The sequence below is a fragment of the Zonotrichia leucophrys genome, unplaced genomic scaffold (genome assembly GCF_028769735.1).
Source record: "Zonotrichia leucophrys gambelii isolate GWCS_2022_RI unplaced genomic scaffold, RI_Zleu_2.0 Scaffold_108_149671, whole genome shotgun sequence".
Classification (NCBI taxonomy): Eukaryota; Metazoa; Chordata; class Aves; order Passeriformes; family Passerellidae; genus Zonotrichia; species Zonotrichia leucophrys.
In genome coordinates this window covers 61,009-74,201 of record NW_026992313.1, presented here as the reverse complement: position 1 = coordinate 74,201, position 13,193 = coordinate 61,009, and the positions used below count along the sequence as shown (strand labels likewise).

General features: G+C 54.2%; 2 protein-coding genes across 2 annotated transcripts; both read right to left on the bottom strand.

Moving 5' to 3' along the window:
- Positions 1-787: 787 nt before the first annotated feature.
- On the bottom strand, positions 788-4,276 carry LOC135460850 (serine/threonine-protein kinase pim-1-like). The gene is made up of 6 exons (XM_064737806.1): positions 4,238-4,276; positions 2,659-3,228; positions 2,516-2,566; positions 1,946-2,312; positions 1,143-1,322; positions 788-894 (listed from the first exon to the last, which is right to left on the bottom strand). Exons 1-6 carry the CDS (start codon positions 4,274-4,276, stop codon positions 788-790), a joined length of 1,314 nt encoding a protein of 437 aa, XP_064593876.1.
- A 3,356-nt stretch (positions 4,277-7,632) lies between these two features.
- LOC135460849 (olfactory receptor 14I1-like) lies at positions 7,633-8,565 on the bottom strand. Its single transcript, XM_064737805.1, has one exon. The coding sequence runs from the start codon at positions 8,563-8,565 to the stop codon at positions 7,633-7,635; it is 933 nt and encodes a 310-aa protein (XP_064593875.1).
- Between the last annotated feature and the right edge of the window lie 4,628 nt (positions 8,566-13,193).

Below are 13,193 nucleotides of genomic sequence, written 5' to 3'. Positions count from 1 at the left end.
AAAATCACGGTGACCCCAAAGCAAACAAGGGCAGTGGAGCAGCCCAAGCCCTTCCTTGCCTGCACAGCAAAGCAGCTGTGCACAGGTTCTGGAGCCCCACTTCTGCTCCCACCATGGGGTTGGTTTGTGTCGGGCTGGCTGCCCCAGCCCCAGCCCCAGCCCGGGGAACGGTGGGTGCTGGGGGCTGTTGGCAGGGCCAGGAGCCCACTCCCATTTCGTACCCACCCCAGCCCATCCTCCCAGCCATGCCAAAAGCAGCTGGGCAGCGACTGAAGAATGAGCTTCATCTGCCCCAGCAAAGGGGGAGCCTTTGGTTGCAAGCCAGGCTGTGCAATGCCCAAATCTGAGAGTATTCCCCTGCATGTGGACTCATCTGCAAATTCACTGTGGAGCCTGGCTTTGAAGAAGGTGCCAGAATCAAAGTCCATCATCTTCAGCTGGCCAGGCTGAGGAAGGGCTTGTCATCCTTGGTGTCATCCTCACTCTTTCCAGCAGCAGCAGAGTATCCCCACCCGGTACAGCTTCTCCAGGGGCTCTTTCTCCTTCCCTGGGGAGAAGACCAGGCCCTCAGGACCAGCAAAACCAGCTGGGATGGTGGCCACCAGTGCTGGGCAGAGCAGCTCACTCCAGCACAAGGGCTGTGTGTTCCCATCCCATGAGCCCGGTGCAGTGACACAGGCAGCACAAAAAGGGCTGGGTTCCTTTGCTTCTGATTGCCAAGGCATGTGTGGAGCTGGAACTTACCAGGGCCCTGGATCAAAGTGTGCCTGTGGCTCTCTCCCTTCTTCTAGGGCAGATTAATATCCTGCATCCAAGGATGACAGAACAGCTCTTCTAATGAGGGCCTTTCCAAGTCCAGCATGGATAAACACCGCTTGATCAGATCTTGGCACTCTGGGCAGAGAAACCAAAAACCACCGGTTAGTTGGAGAAGGCTCCTATTGGCTTTGCCCCACCATTACCATGCCCAGGCCATGCTGGATGTGCTCAGAGCTGGGCCTAAACTCTCCCATCAATTCCCTGGTTTGGAGGAGAGCAGGACATGTGCCACCTCCTCAGCAGCTGCCAGTGCAGGATGCCCACGAGCCCGCTGCTGGCTCCCAGCACTGGGATTCCCCCTGTGCCCAGAGAAGAGGATCCACCTTGAGAGAGCCTTTGTGGCAGCGAGAGCTGATGGTCCCAGCTGATGTTCTGGCCCCTCCTGAAAGGGTGCTCCCCGCAGACCATCTGGTGCAGCAGGATGCCCAGGGACCAGATGGTAGCTGGCTTGCCATAGTACCGGCCAAAGTGGGTCCATTCCGGGGGGCTGTATGACCGTGTTCCTATGGAATGCAGATGAAGTTCAGCAGGGGGATGCTGCTGCTCCCAGAGCCTGGCCCCAGCATCCCTGGGCATGTGGGGGCTGCATCAGTGGCACACAGGGTGAGCACTGCCCTCTCGCCAGCACCTGGACTTGTGTGCAGACTTGGGGTTGGAAAAGAAGCCACTGGTGCTGGAAGAGGGCAGTGGAAGCCCTGGCAAGGCCTGACCATAACAAGGAAGAACCCACCCAGTGCTGGGAAAAACCATGCTCTCAGCCTCCCTGCCTGCATTGCCCCAAAAAACATTATGAACCCCAACAGACCAGGTGAGTGGAGCAGTCCAAGCCCTTTCTCACCTGCACACCAAACCGGCTGGGCACAGGTTCCGGTCCCCCCTGTCTGCTACCCATGGGTGTTTATGTTGGGCTGGCTGCCCCAGCCCCAGTTCTGGGCAGAGTGGTGGGCTAAGGCTGCCACCACAGCTGGAAGCTGGCTCCCCACTCAGCCCTGCTCAAAAGAAACTCAGCTGAAGACTCAGTGCCATGAAGGGCAGCAAAAGGGAGAATCCCTGCTGCCACACCCAGCTTGGGCTGGGAGATGTTGGGTCATGAGATGCTGGGCCCAGGAGCCTTGCGTGGGCTCACCTGCAAAGTGAGTGTAGGCTGTGTCTTGCAGGTAGGTGCCACAGCCAAAGTCAATCAGTTTGGCCTGCCCGGTGTCCAGGTCAACCAGGATGTTCCCTGGTTTGATGTCGCGGTGCAGGACCCCGCAGCTGGTGCAGTGCCGCACGGCCTCCAGCACCTGGCGGAACAGCTCCCGCGCCTCCTCCTCGGGCAGGAACCGCCGTGCCCGAATGAAACGATGCAGGTCCTGACACCGCTCTGGCCGCTCCAGCACCATCAAGATGTCCTTGGGGAGCTCAAGCCACTCCAGCAGCTGGACCACACCAGGGAAGCCAGTGGACACCTTGGCCAGCAGCACGATCTCCAGGGGTGCGCTGGTGCCGTCGGGCTGCGGGAGGAGCACGATGTCGTCAGTGGGGCTGATGCCGTGCCGGGGCTCGGGAAGCCCTCAGCCAGGCCGGGATGCTCTGTGCCCTGCGCTGGCCCCACGCCCGCTCTCCCTCGGGGCGTCCTGGCGGCTCCCACCGTGCCGGGCCCCGGCTCATCCCCGGCCGGCATCCCCGGCTACTGCCGCTGGCCCCGCTCACTCACCAGCTCGCCCCAGTGCAGGACGCGGTTCCGTGGCACCCTTTTGATGGCCACCTGCAAGTCAAGGAGAGCAGCGGGCTCAGCTCGCCGCCTGCCCTGCCCAGCCCCATTCTCTGCCCTCCTCCTCCTCCTCCTCCGCCGCTCACCGGGGCGCCGTCCGAGAGCCGCGTGGCCGCGAAGACGCTGCCGAAGCCGCCGCGTCCCAGCAGCGAACCCAGCCTGTACTGCTCCTTCAGGCCCTGCTGCGCCTTCCCTGCGGGCGGGACGCGGCTGTCAGCGCTCGGCCCGGGGCCAGCAACGGCCTCCGAGCGCCCCTCACCCGCCCCGGGCCGGCCATGCCCAGGCGTTCGCTCCCGGGAACGCGGCACGGGAGGCTCGGGGCTGGCGGCCGCGCTGCCGAGCGGCGGAGCTCGGGCCGGGGAAGCCGCAGCGGAGGCGGCGGGAGCGGCCGCGCCGCGTGTGTCCTCCGCGGGCCCCGGGAGGAGCCGGGGCCGGGGCCGGGACTGGACCCTGCGTCGGGGCCGGGGCCGGGCTCGGGCCAGGCGGAGGCAAAGGGCGGCGATGCCACCCTCGCACCAGGCACTGATGCCCGCCCAGCAGCGCCACCGCCAGTACGGCCAGAGCCGGGCGGAGGCGAGACCGCGGCGGGACGGCCGGGGCCGGGCACGGGGCAGCCCCGCCCGGGGCCGGGGGCGGGCCGGGGGCATGGCCCGGCCCTGCAGGGGAGAGGGAGGCGGGGTGAGGAGAGGGACGCCGGGCAAGGGACCCCGAGGGAAGGGTGCCCGACAGCGGGAAAGCGAGAGAAAGAGAAAGAAAGAGAAAGAAAAGGAGAAAGACTATTCAAAAGTATCTGTTTTGGTGCTGCCGCCGCTACTGCTGCCGCTGCCGCTGCTGCAACTGAAGCACCGGGGCTGTTCGTCCCCGTGTCCGTTCCCCGCTCGCCCCACGAGCCCCACGTTCGAGCCCCGCGCGCCCCGGGGACAGCCCCTCCGTCTGCCCAAACACGGGAACTTTGCATCGTTCAGCCCAGATGCAGAGCCCTGACTCCTGCACACTGGCACAGCAATCCCCTCGCTCGCTGCTGTGCATTGTCCTTGCTGAGGGTCAAACAATGTTGGGGCACCTTCCCTTGGGGTAGGATTCCTACCTGAGTCCAGCACTGCCCTTACATCTCCAGTGTTGCTTTCCTATAAAAACAGGGGAAGGAAAGCTGTGTGTGGCTCATGGTATTTTAGGGTGTCTAAAAATCACTAAGTCACCTATCTTGGAGGTGCTGTGCATCTGGAATTACTGGGATGGAGAAGTAGTGCAACATGGAAAAGGGGAGCATAGAAATAAATAGAGGAAAACATCTTGGATTGTTTCTTTCATTTTCATTTCACTTCTGGAAAGCTGTTTCAGTTTTCCAGGAATCTTCTTTCTGCTCTTCCCAAGAATCTCTCATGGAGAGCAAGGTCGAGGTTCTGTATGTTATGTTTGCCCAATTATCCCATCAAAAAAACCCAAACAATATTTAAGGTAGCAACAATTTTAATTGAATAGTTTAGAAAATATATAAATAAGGGATAATTTGGTTCAAATAATAGCGCATAAGCAAAAACAACCGCGGGGTATGGAGGGCAGGGTTCAATGACCCTTGACACTTCACGTACAAGCTTGCCAAGTAAAAGTCACCCCTTATATGCCATGTGTCAATGCCATCTCCTCCTATTTTCGGTTCGTTACTTTTCTGCCTCCGCCTTCATTACCACCTTTACCACGCATGCGCCACCACTCGGTTTGGTGGTCGCACAAGTCTTTGGGGGTCGTCACTGATGAAGGCCCTGTAGTCTTCTTCGTTGTCCTTTAATTCACCTTTGGGTTACACATGCGCACCAAGCCAGTACAATATAAGCCAAGACTAACATATCACTGCATCTACATATCAAAGCAATAAGTCCCTTATAATTAGCATTTTCTTGGACCCAACCAGGTTCTTGGTCATTTTTAGCAACTGTATCTTCAGCTTCTTTCCTGTGGTCCTTGAGAACATCTGCTGGGAAGGGGGGGTGGGTGGAGCCCCTCCTTTCCCTCTCTTCTTTGGCATTACAACTTTTAACTATTAACTGTTTTATTATTCTCAAATATTAATTACTGTATCAATATTGATTACTGTTTCAATTTTTTATCAGCACAAATCATACCTATTTATCACATGTAGCAAGATTTGCCACCAGGAAATTATGCCACCGGTGCAATTTTCATTGTGACTGTTTGTGCTGGTATAGGGCAAATTTTGGGAGGACATCTCCAAAAGGGGTCTGTCTAGAAAGCAAGTTCAAGTAGTCCCCTCCCCCTACTAGTTCAGGAAAAGACTTCACTTGAGAATACTGAAAAAAACCCAGTTTATTTAACAAGTAAAGTATTCAAAAGCATGGAAAATGAATAATATTAAATAAAACCTCAGACAGTGCTGAAGCAATGGCAAATGGAGAAAGTCCTTTTTGTGGGTTGTAGCTGGCTCACTCGGTCTCTTCTAAGTCCCTTTGGTGCTGGAATGCAGCGTCCCAGAGCTCGGGGGCCCACAGGTGTGAGCTGTTGCCAGTGTTTTTCTGGGTTTTCAGTCCAGAGCAGGTTTAAACAGTTCCAAGAAAAAGGAAAGTCACAGTCCAAAAGAACTTCTCTGCCTAAGATAGCTAAAACCAAATTGCTAGACCTGGGCTGTGAAGGCACCGAGAAATTTCCAAATCTGTGCACTGACGGTCTCAGCAAACACTAGATCTGGATGGTGCTGGAGTCAGAACCTGGAAATTTCCAAATTTTGGCTTTCTGTGTCAGCAAATCACTGGACTCGGGCTGTGCGGGCACCAGGAAATTTCCAAATCTGGGTACTGGGGCAGCAAACACAAGATGTGGGAGGTGCCAGACTCAGTAGCAGGAAGTTGCCAGGTTTTGTATTTCTGTGCCAGCAAATGGCTGTACTTGGGCTGTGCCAGAAAAGGGAAATTTTCAGGTCAAGGCACTGGCAGTGCCAGCAAACACCACATTTCAGGAAGAATTGGATCTGGACCCTTCCCTTCCCTTCCCTTCCCTTCCCTTCCCTTCCCTTCCCTTCCCTTCCCTTCCCTTCCCTTCCCTTCCCTTCCCTTCCCTTCCCTTCCCTTCCCTTCCCTTCCCTTCCCTTCCCTTCCCTTCCCTTCCCTTCCCTTCCCTTCCCTTCCCTTCCCTTCCCTTCCCTTCCCTTCCCTTCCCTTCCCTTCCCTTCCCTTCCCTTCCCTTCCCTTCCCTTCCCTTCCCTTCCCTTTCTCCACAAGGTGCCAGAGGGGCTGGACAGCAGCATGGTCTCCTCCATCACCTGCAGGGACTGATGGACAGCAGGCTGGACATGAGCCAGCAGTGTGCCCAGGTGGCCAAGCAGGCCAAGCTGTAAGGTGCAGCTGAGGGAGCTGTGGTTGTTTATCCTGGAGAAGAGGAGGCTCAAGGAAGACAAGACAGTGTCAGGGCACAGGTTGGACTTGATGATCTCCAAGGTCTTTTCCACCCTTGCTGATTCTGGGATTCTCTGAAAGTACCCTTGGAGCAGTTGCAGGAGGAGCCCTGGGCATCCTCTTCAGAAGCTCCAGCAGCCCAGGTCCCTCAGCTTCTCCTGCCAGCCCCAAAGCCCATCCTGTCAGTCCTGCAGAGCCTCTGCAGCTCCTCCTCACTGCCCAGAACAGGGAGCCCCAGAGCCAGACACAGCAGCCCAGATGTGCCCCCCTGGCCTGGGGTGCCTCTGGCAAGGGAGCAGCATGAGGCACTGCAGGAGCCTGCAGACAATTCCTGCAGCATTTGTAGGATGATCCTGCTGCCCAAGGGACGTTCCCATGGGGCCAGGTCAGGAACTGCAGTGGGGAGTGGGGCCAGAGAGGAAAGGCAAACAGGGACTGTTTGCAGGGGAGGGAACAGGGGTGGGCTATAGGAAGACATTTGTATCAGGAAGAGGAAAGAAAGCAAAGGGGAAGCCAAGGAAATGCTCAGGGCAGTTTGGGGGTGGCTGCCAGGCAGCCCTGGCTCTCAGCAACAGCATCTGCAGTGGGACAGGATACTCCCAGCTGATGGGAACAAACTTTCTGGCTGACTGCAGAGGCCAGGACAAAGCTGAGTGGTTTCCCTGGTGTCCCCCAGCCCTTGCTGGCCCCAGGGGCTGATGGCATTTATGCTCCCTCAGGTTCATGTCCCCACACAAACAGCATGGGGGTGCTCTTGCCTGCTGTGTGCAATGCAAACAGGGGCTGCTGAGCCAGTGCTGCCGTGTCTGTGCCTGCAAGGATGGGGCACCTGTGTGAGCTGGGGGAGAGGCCAGGGCTGCAGAGGGGGGATGTTGTTGGCAGCTCCATGAGGACCCTCTGGGACGCTGCCCTGGGCTGTGCAGCGCACTGGGGATGGATCAGCCCCTGCTCTGCTGCTCCTTCCCGTCTGCCCCAGGGCCCTTGCAGAGCCCCAGCCATGCTGTTTGCCCCCAGCCTGCCCACGGCCAGCCTGGTGCTGCTCACGGGGGTTTTCTGTGCCGAGCATTGGCCTGGGTGTGTTCTTGAGAGAGTGTGGGTAAGGAGCCTGGAGCCCCCAGGGCCTGGGCTGAGGCGTCAGCGCTGCCCCAGCAGTGCCCATGGCCTGTCCCTGCTGCAGCCCCGGCACTGCCACCCCCAGGGCTGTGCCCAGCCCTGAGAGCACTCAGGCCATGCAGCAACACCAGGGCCACCAGGGCAGCGGGGCAGGGCCACGGCAGCAGCACTGGCAACACCAAGTGCTGCTGCTGCTGGGCACAGCTGCTGGGCCAGCACTGATCTGCCCCCAGCTCTGCATACAGACATTGCTGCTGCAGCTCTAGAGAAGGCAACAGAAGGGCATCTCTGCAGGAAACTCTGCTGGGAGATCATTTAGTTGCTTTAAAGCAACCAAGAGCATAGCCCATCATTGACACAGGCTGTTGCCACAAGGAAGGTGGAGAGAAACAAAATTAGAAATGGCACAAACAATCATATTTTTTAGTGGACAAGGTGAAAAAAGTAAAATAAAAAGACAAGGAACCTCCAAAATGAAACTAAGCAGAAGTATCAAATATGACTTTTATTACAAGTGATTTGCAGAAATTGGCCAGCAGTTTAATGTTTCTGAAAGCATCCAGTCATCAGTCTCCACATTGCAGCCTTGAGCTCCTGGTTCCTCAGGCTGTAGATGAGGGGGTTCAGGGCTGGAGGTACCACTGAGTACAGAACTGACAGGGCCAGATCCAGGGATGGGGAGGACATGGAAGGGGGCTTAAGGTAGGTAAAAAATGAGGTGCTGATGAATAGAGAGATCACGGCCAGGTGAGGGAGGCAGGTGGAAAAGGCTTTGTGCCGTCCCTGCTCAGAGAGAATCCTCAGCACGGCCCTGAAGATCTGCACATAGGAGAAAACAATGAACACAAAGCAGCCAATTCCTAAACAGGCACACACTGCAAGAAGCCCAAGTTCTCTGAGAAAGGTTTTAGCACATGAGAGCTTGATGATCTGTGGGATTTCACAGAAGAACTGGCCCAGAACATTGCCATGGCACATGGGCAGGGAAAATGTATTGGCTGTGTGCAGCAGTGAAAAGAGAAAACCACTGGCCCAAGCAGCTGCTGCCATGTGGGCACAAGCTCTGCTGCCCAGGAGGGTCCCGTAGTGCAGGGGTTTGCAGATGGACACATAGCGGTCATAGCACATGATGGTCAGGAGGGAAAGCTCTGCTGACATGAAAAAGGCAAAAAAAAAGAGCTGTCCAGCACATCCAGAGTAGGAGATGTTCCTGGTGTTCCAGAGGGAATTGTGCATGGCTTTGGGGACAGTGGTGCAGATGGAGCCCAGGTCAGCGAGGGCCAGGTTGAGCAGGAAGAAGAACATGGGCGTGTGCAGGTGGTGGCCGCAGGCTACGGCGCTGATGATGAGGCCGTTGCCCAGGAGGGCAGCCAGGGAGATGCCCAGCAAGAGGCAGAAGTGCAGGAGCTGCAGCTGCCGCGTGTCTGCCAGTGCCAGCAGGAGGAAGTGCCTGATGGAGCTGCTGTTGGACATTTGCTGTGCTTTGACATGGGATCTGTAAGAAAAGAAATCAGTGAATACTTGGGTTTGGAGAGGATTTTAAATATCCCAGCACATCCCGGAGTATGTTTCCCCCCTCTGCCTGCCCAGGGCTCTGCTGCCTGGAGCTGTCCCTGCCAGCAGCTGCTTCCCTGTGCCCAGGGCTGGGCCCTGCAGTGCTGCCAGAGCCCAGCCCAGCCCTGGGGGCTCAGCTCTGCCCTGCAGACCCCTCCCAGCTCTGGCACTGCCCAGGGGCAGCTCTGGCTCTGCAGGCTCTGATGGAAATGTCAAAGCAACCCTGATGAGGCTGGAAAAGTGACACTGATGCTGCCTGTAAAGGGCCCTGTGCTGATTTCTGTCACTGCCTGCTTTATTCAAATCTGTGAGAAATTTTATGTTTTTAGTTTTTCTACCGGAACTGAGAGATGAATATCTATGTGCAATTTCCCATACAGGCAACCCAGACCATTAAATAACAAATTCAAGATTTTCCCTTTAATGCAGTCGCTGCCTTGCTGTGCTCCCTGTATACTCTACTTGGAAATGTTCTGCAGTTAAATGCCATCTGAGAAGCAGTCCTGAACAATGCAGCATTCTCCCCACACCATGAGAACACTTCCAAGCCTTACTAGCTTTCTCCTCCCACCCAGACCTTGTCCCCCAGCACGGGAAGCAGCTGCCAGGGCTGGCTGAGAGCTGTCCCTGGCAGGCAGCAGAGTCCCTGCCCCAGCACAGCGCCCTGGGCTGCAAGACGCTGCTCTGCAGGACAGCCCTGGGCACCCCTGGCTGCTCTGCAGAAGACAAAATCAGAGAATGTACTTACAGAGTCTGTAGGCATTGGGATGTTCCAGCTGTAGGAGATGGCTCCAGGAGCTGCAGCTGCATTGTCCTGCAGCCAGAGGTTCCTGTGCCAAGGGCTGGCAGGGATTCTGCCCCAGGAACTTCTCAGCACCCTCCCAGCCCTGACTGACTGAAGCTCTCTGTGCCTCTGTGCTGTGCCCGGGGTGGCTGCAGGCAGTGCCCCAGCCCTGCTGGGCTGGCAGAAGAGCTGCTCATCAAGAGAAATGTGCTTTTGAAGCTCTTCTTGGTTACCAGGAGCTGCCTCTGTGCCAGGAGCCCAGCCCAGCTCAGCAGCACAGACACAGCACAAGGACTTTAATGAACCTCTGGGGCTTTGTGCTCAGACCCTGAACATCAGTCCCTGAGAGGGAGCTGAAGAAACCTCTCCAGAACTCCAAGTCAGAATCCAACTCCAAAATTTCTTGGACTTTTAATGGGTCCCACTGAGGGACACGACTGAGAAAGTGTCCCCAGGCCCCAGGCAAAGCAGAGATCTGGAGGCAGGGATGACAGGTGGGGACAAAGAGAAGCCAAGTCTTGGTGCCCTGGGGCACAGCAGCAGGGTCTGTGCCACCAAGGGCTGGGAGGAGACACCTTGTCCTGAGGCCCTGGGGCCTCCTGGCACAGCCCCAGCCAGGCTGGGCACTGTCAGCCCCTTGTCCTCCCTCAGCATCCCCCCCTAGCCCACATCCCAGTGGCCTCAAGGATCTGCTGGAAGGAGTCCCTGGGGAGCCTTGCTCAGGAATGGCCCTGGGGGCTCCTCAATGCTCACAGAGTTTTTCAAAGGACTTTGGGTTTTGCTTTTGCCTTGGAGTCTCTGGGAGGTTTATTGCAAACATGGCCTCCAGCTATCTGCTGTAATTAGTCCCTGGAGAGGCTTTGTCAGTAACAACACTCAGTGGGCTCATTAATGCTTCAAGGTACTTCAGGTATTTTAAAGTATTTGGTGTTTCACTTTTCATACAAACTCTATGAGAAGTTTGTGCAATCATGGCCCCAATTATCTGCTTTAATGAGTCCCTTGAGAGCTCTGTACTGACACTCAGTGGGGCTCATCAATGCTTTGAGATACTCAAGGTTTTTAAGGTACTTTGGATTTTCCTTTCCACACTGAGTATCTGAGAGAATTTAGTGCCATCCTGGCCTCCAATTCTCTCCTCCAAGGAGTCCATGAGGAGCCTGTGTTGGGGATGGACCTCAGTGGGACGTATTCATGCTTTGAGACACTTTGGGTGTTTCCTCTGACTTTGACTCCTGGAAAGGTTTGTGCAATCTCCTCTCATGCCCTGAGGTTCCAGGGCTCAGCTCCAAACGCACCACAGGGCTCATTAGGATCAAGCAAGTCCTGACAAACCATGGCTCTGCCTTGATTTTCCTCTGTTCTCATGCAGTTCATCAGGAAGTTCTCTGTAGTGGTGTTGGATCACCAATATGAGATTTCTTAGCCAAAGCATCAATTAGTGTGGTGGGTTCAGTGTTGGCTAATTACCTGTGCACTCACTAGAACATTCTTACTGATTTTCTGCTGTGAAATCAAATTAGGAGGAAGGCAAAGTGGGCTCAAAACTTTAAAATGGTATAAAGAAAAGATTATTAATAGTATCTCAAAGAAAGACAAATAAGAAATAGAACAAAACTCTTAGAATATTTCTCCTCTCCCTAAAACCTTTTCTTTGTTACTGACAATGTAATGAGACAAATCCTAAAAGTTTCAGTCAGTTTACCACTTGTATAAGAGCCTTCCTTCAGTTCTCTTGGGGAGAGGAGTCTCTCTTTCATTCTATGGAGACTTCTTCATAAGAAAATAATTCTCTCATTGCTCTCAATTTCAATGAATAGCAGCTGTCCGGAAAATCTGCAATTGTGAAGTCCCTCCCATTTTTTCCACAACTTTTCCCACAGCTGTGTTCATAGACCATGTCTGCTTATGGGGTATTATTTTAAAGATGAGCTGTTTAAGAGCAAAGGTCCTTTTCACCTATTTCTGAAATCATCTTCATCTCTGAATACAGAGAACTTCTTCTCTTCATGAGGGCACAGGGTTTCAACACTCTTCTCTCTTTCTCTGTTCAGACTTCTCATGGGATCACAGCTATTTCAACATTTGCTTATTTTAGCATGGAGGCCTGTCACATTAAGGGCTCCCGGCCGGGTAATAATAGACATCGACTCAATGATTCACAGAAGGCTGATCAATAATCTTTATTAAGAAACCCATACTTTTATACCCCAGTTTGATACATGTGGACTTAAATGGTCCTCCAATCCAAACATCATCACCATTGGCTAATTAAAAACCCACCCTTTGGTAAACAAATCTCCATAACACATTCAACTTGTTTAAAATACCAAGTGCAGCAAGTTAAGCTAAGAATTTTTTCTTTTTTCTGATCTTCTCCAAAGGCTTTTCCAAAACAATGCCTGGGAAAGTTGTGTTTCTCTCTGTGGCCAGAGAGCTGCTGCCATAGAAGGCTTTGCTGAACAAGTCATTTCCTCATATTTTTCGTGCGTTATAGGGAAAAAGAGAGTCTGATGTATCAATTACATCCTTCTCCATAGCTTTACAAGAGGATTTCAGATCCAAGATAAGGACATCTCCTCATCCCTCCCATCTGAGATTCAATTTCCTCTTCACTGACCTTGGTGTCTTCATGTTGTTCCTCTATGAGCCTGCACTTTTTTCCTTTTCTCTCACTTGAGGGAGGATGGAAGCACTGAAAGAGTTCATGTCTCACCTGGGGCCTGCAGATGGTTCCGTGACCCCGGCCGAGCTTGATGCTTGGGACGGAGCTGTTTTACAGTGGAGGTTTCTGCAATGGCTGCGCTGGGGCTGTGTCAGGATGGGCTGCGCTGGGGCAGGGCCAGGATCTCAGCAGCCAGGCCAGAGCTCAGCAGCAGCATGGGCGGGGGCCGATGGCTTCTCCTCCCCCTGCCCAGGGCTTGCGGCTGAACCCCAGTGCTTTTTGATCTTTAACATGTGTCTTCACAGAGGCATGCACAGTGGTTCAACAGATTGTCAATTCTCAAAGCTAATTACTGATTGGTTATTTTGTCAGACACAGAGGAAACTGCTAGCAGCTTATCTTAGAACATTACTTCAGTGATGCAAAACCACCACAACAGCACAGAGCACAGAACTCCTTTGTCCATATCTACTAGTCATCTGCCCGAGTCTTCAAAACTTGTCCCTAGGAGATTTCTGGGCCCTCTCCAAGGTGTTTTCAAATGAAAACATTCAGCTAATAATCTAAGAAAATCACCAGAGGATGGGAGCAGCCTGATCTGTCTGTCCTGGCTGCTTTTGTCTGGGAGCAGTCCTTGGAAATACAGAATTTAGGAGGCCAAATTCTAATTTTAGCCATGGTCCCTTGGAGAAGAAGGCTGGTTCTTTTCTATAGGAATGAAGGAACAGAGCCCCTCTGTTTCAGGGGCAGATGAGAGATGACCACCAGAGGCCAAGGCCAGCCAGAGCTGGCAGGTTTTGTTCTGAGAGATCTCCTTGCATAGAGGAAATTTTTAAGGGAGAGTATCAGTTTTGGCAGTGGGCATCTGAATAGTCAGAGAGTTCTTTCCCATAGCAAGGAAAGCACAGAGCCCCAGTGCTCCAGGAGCTGATGAGAGGCAGCCGTTGACATCCCAAGATCAGCCAGACCTGTCAGGTGGCCCCTGGGAGGCCAAGACAGCCAGACCTGTTCCATATTCCCTCAGTTCCATGGGGCCCACAGTGTCCCAATGGTCCCTTGTGTCCATGAGACACTGAGGTGTCATAATGCCCCCTTGGT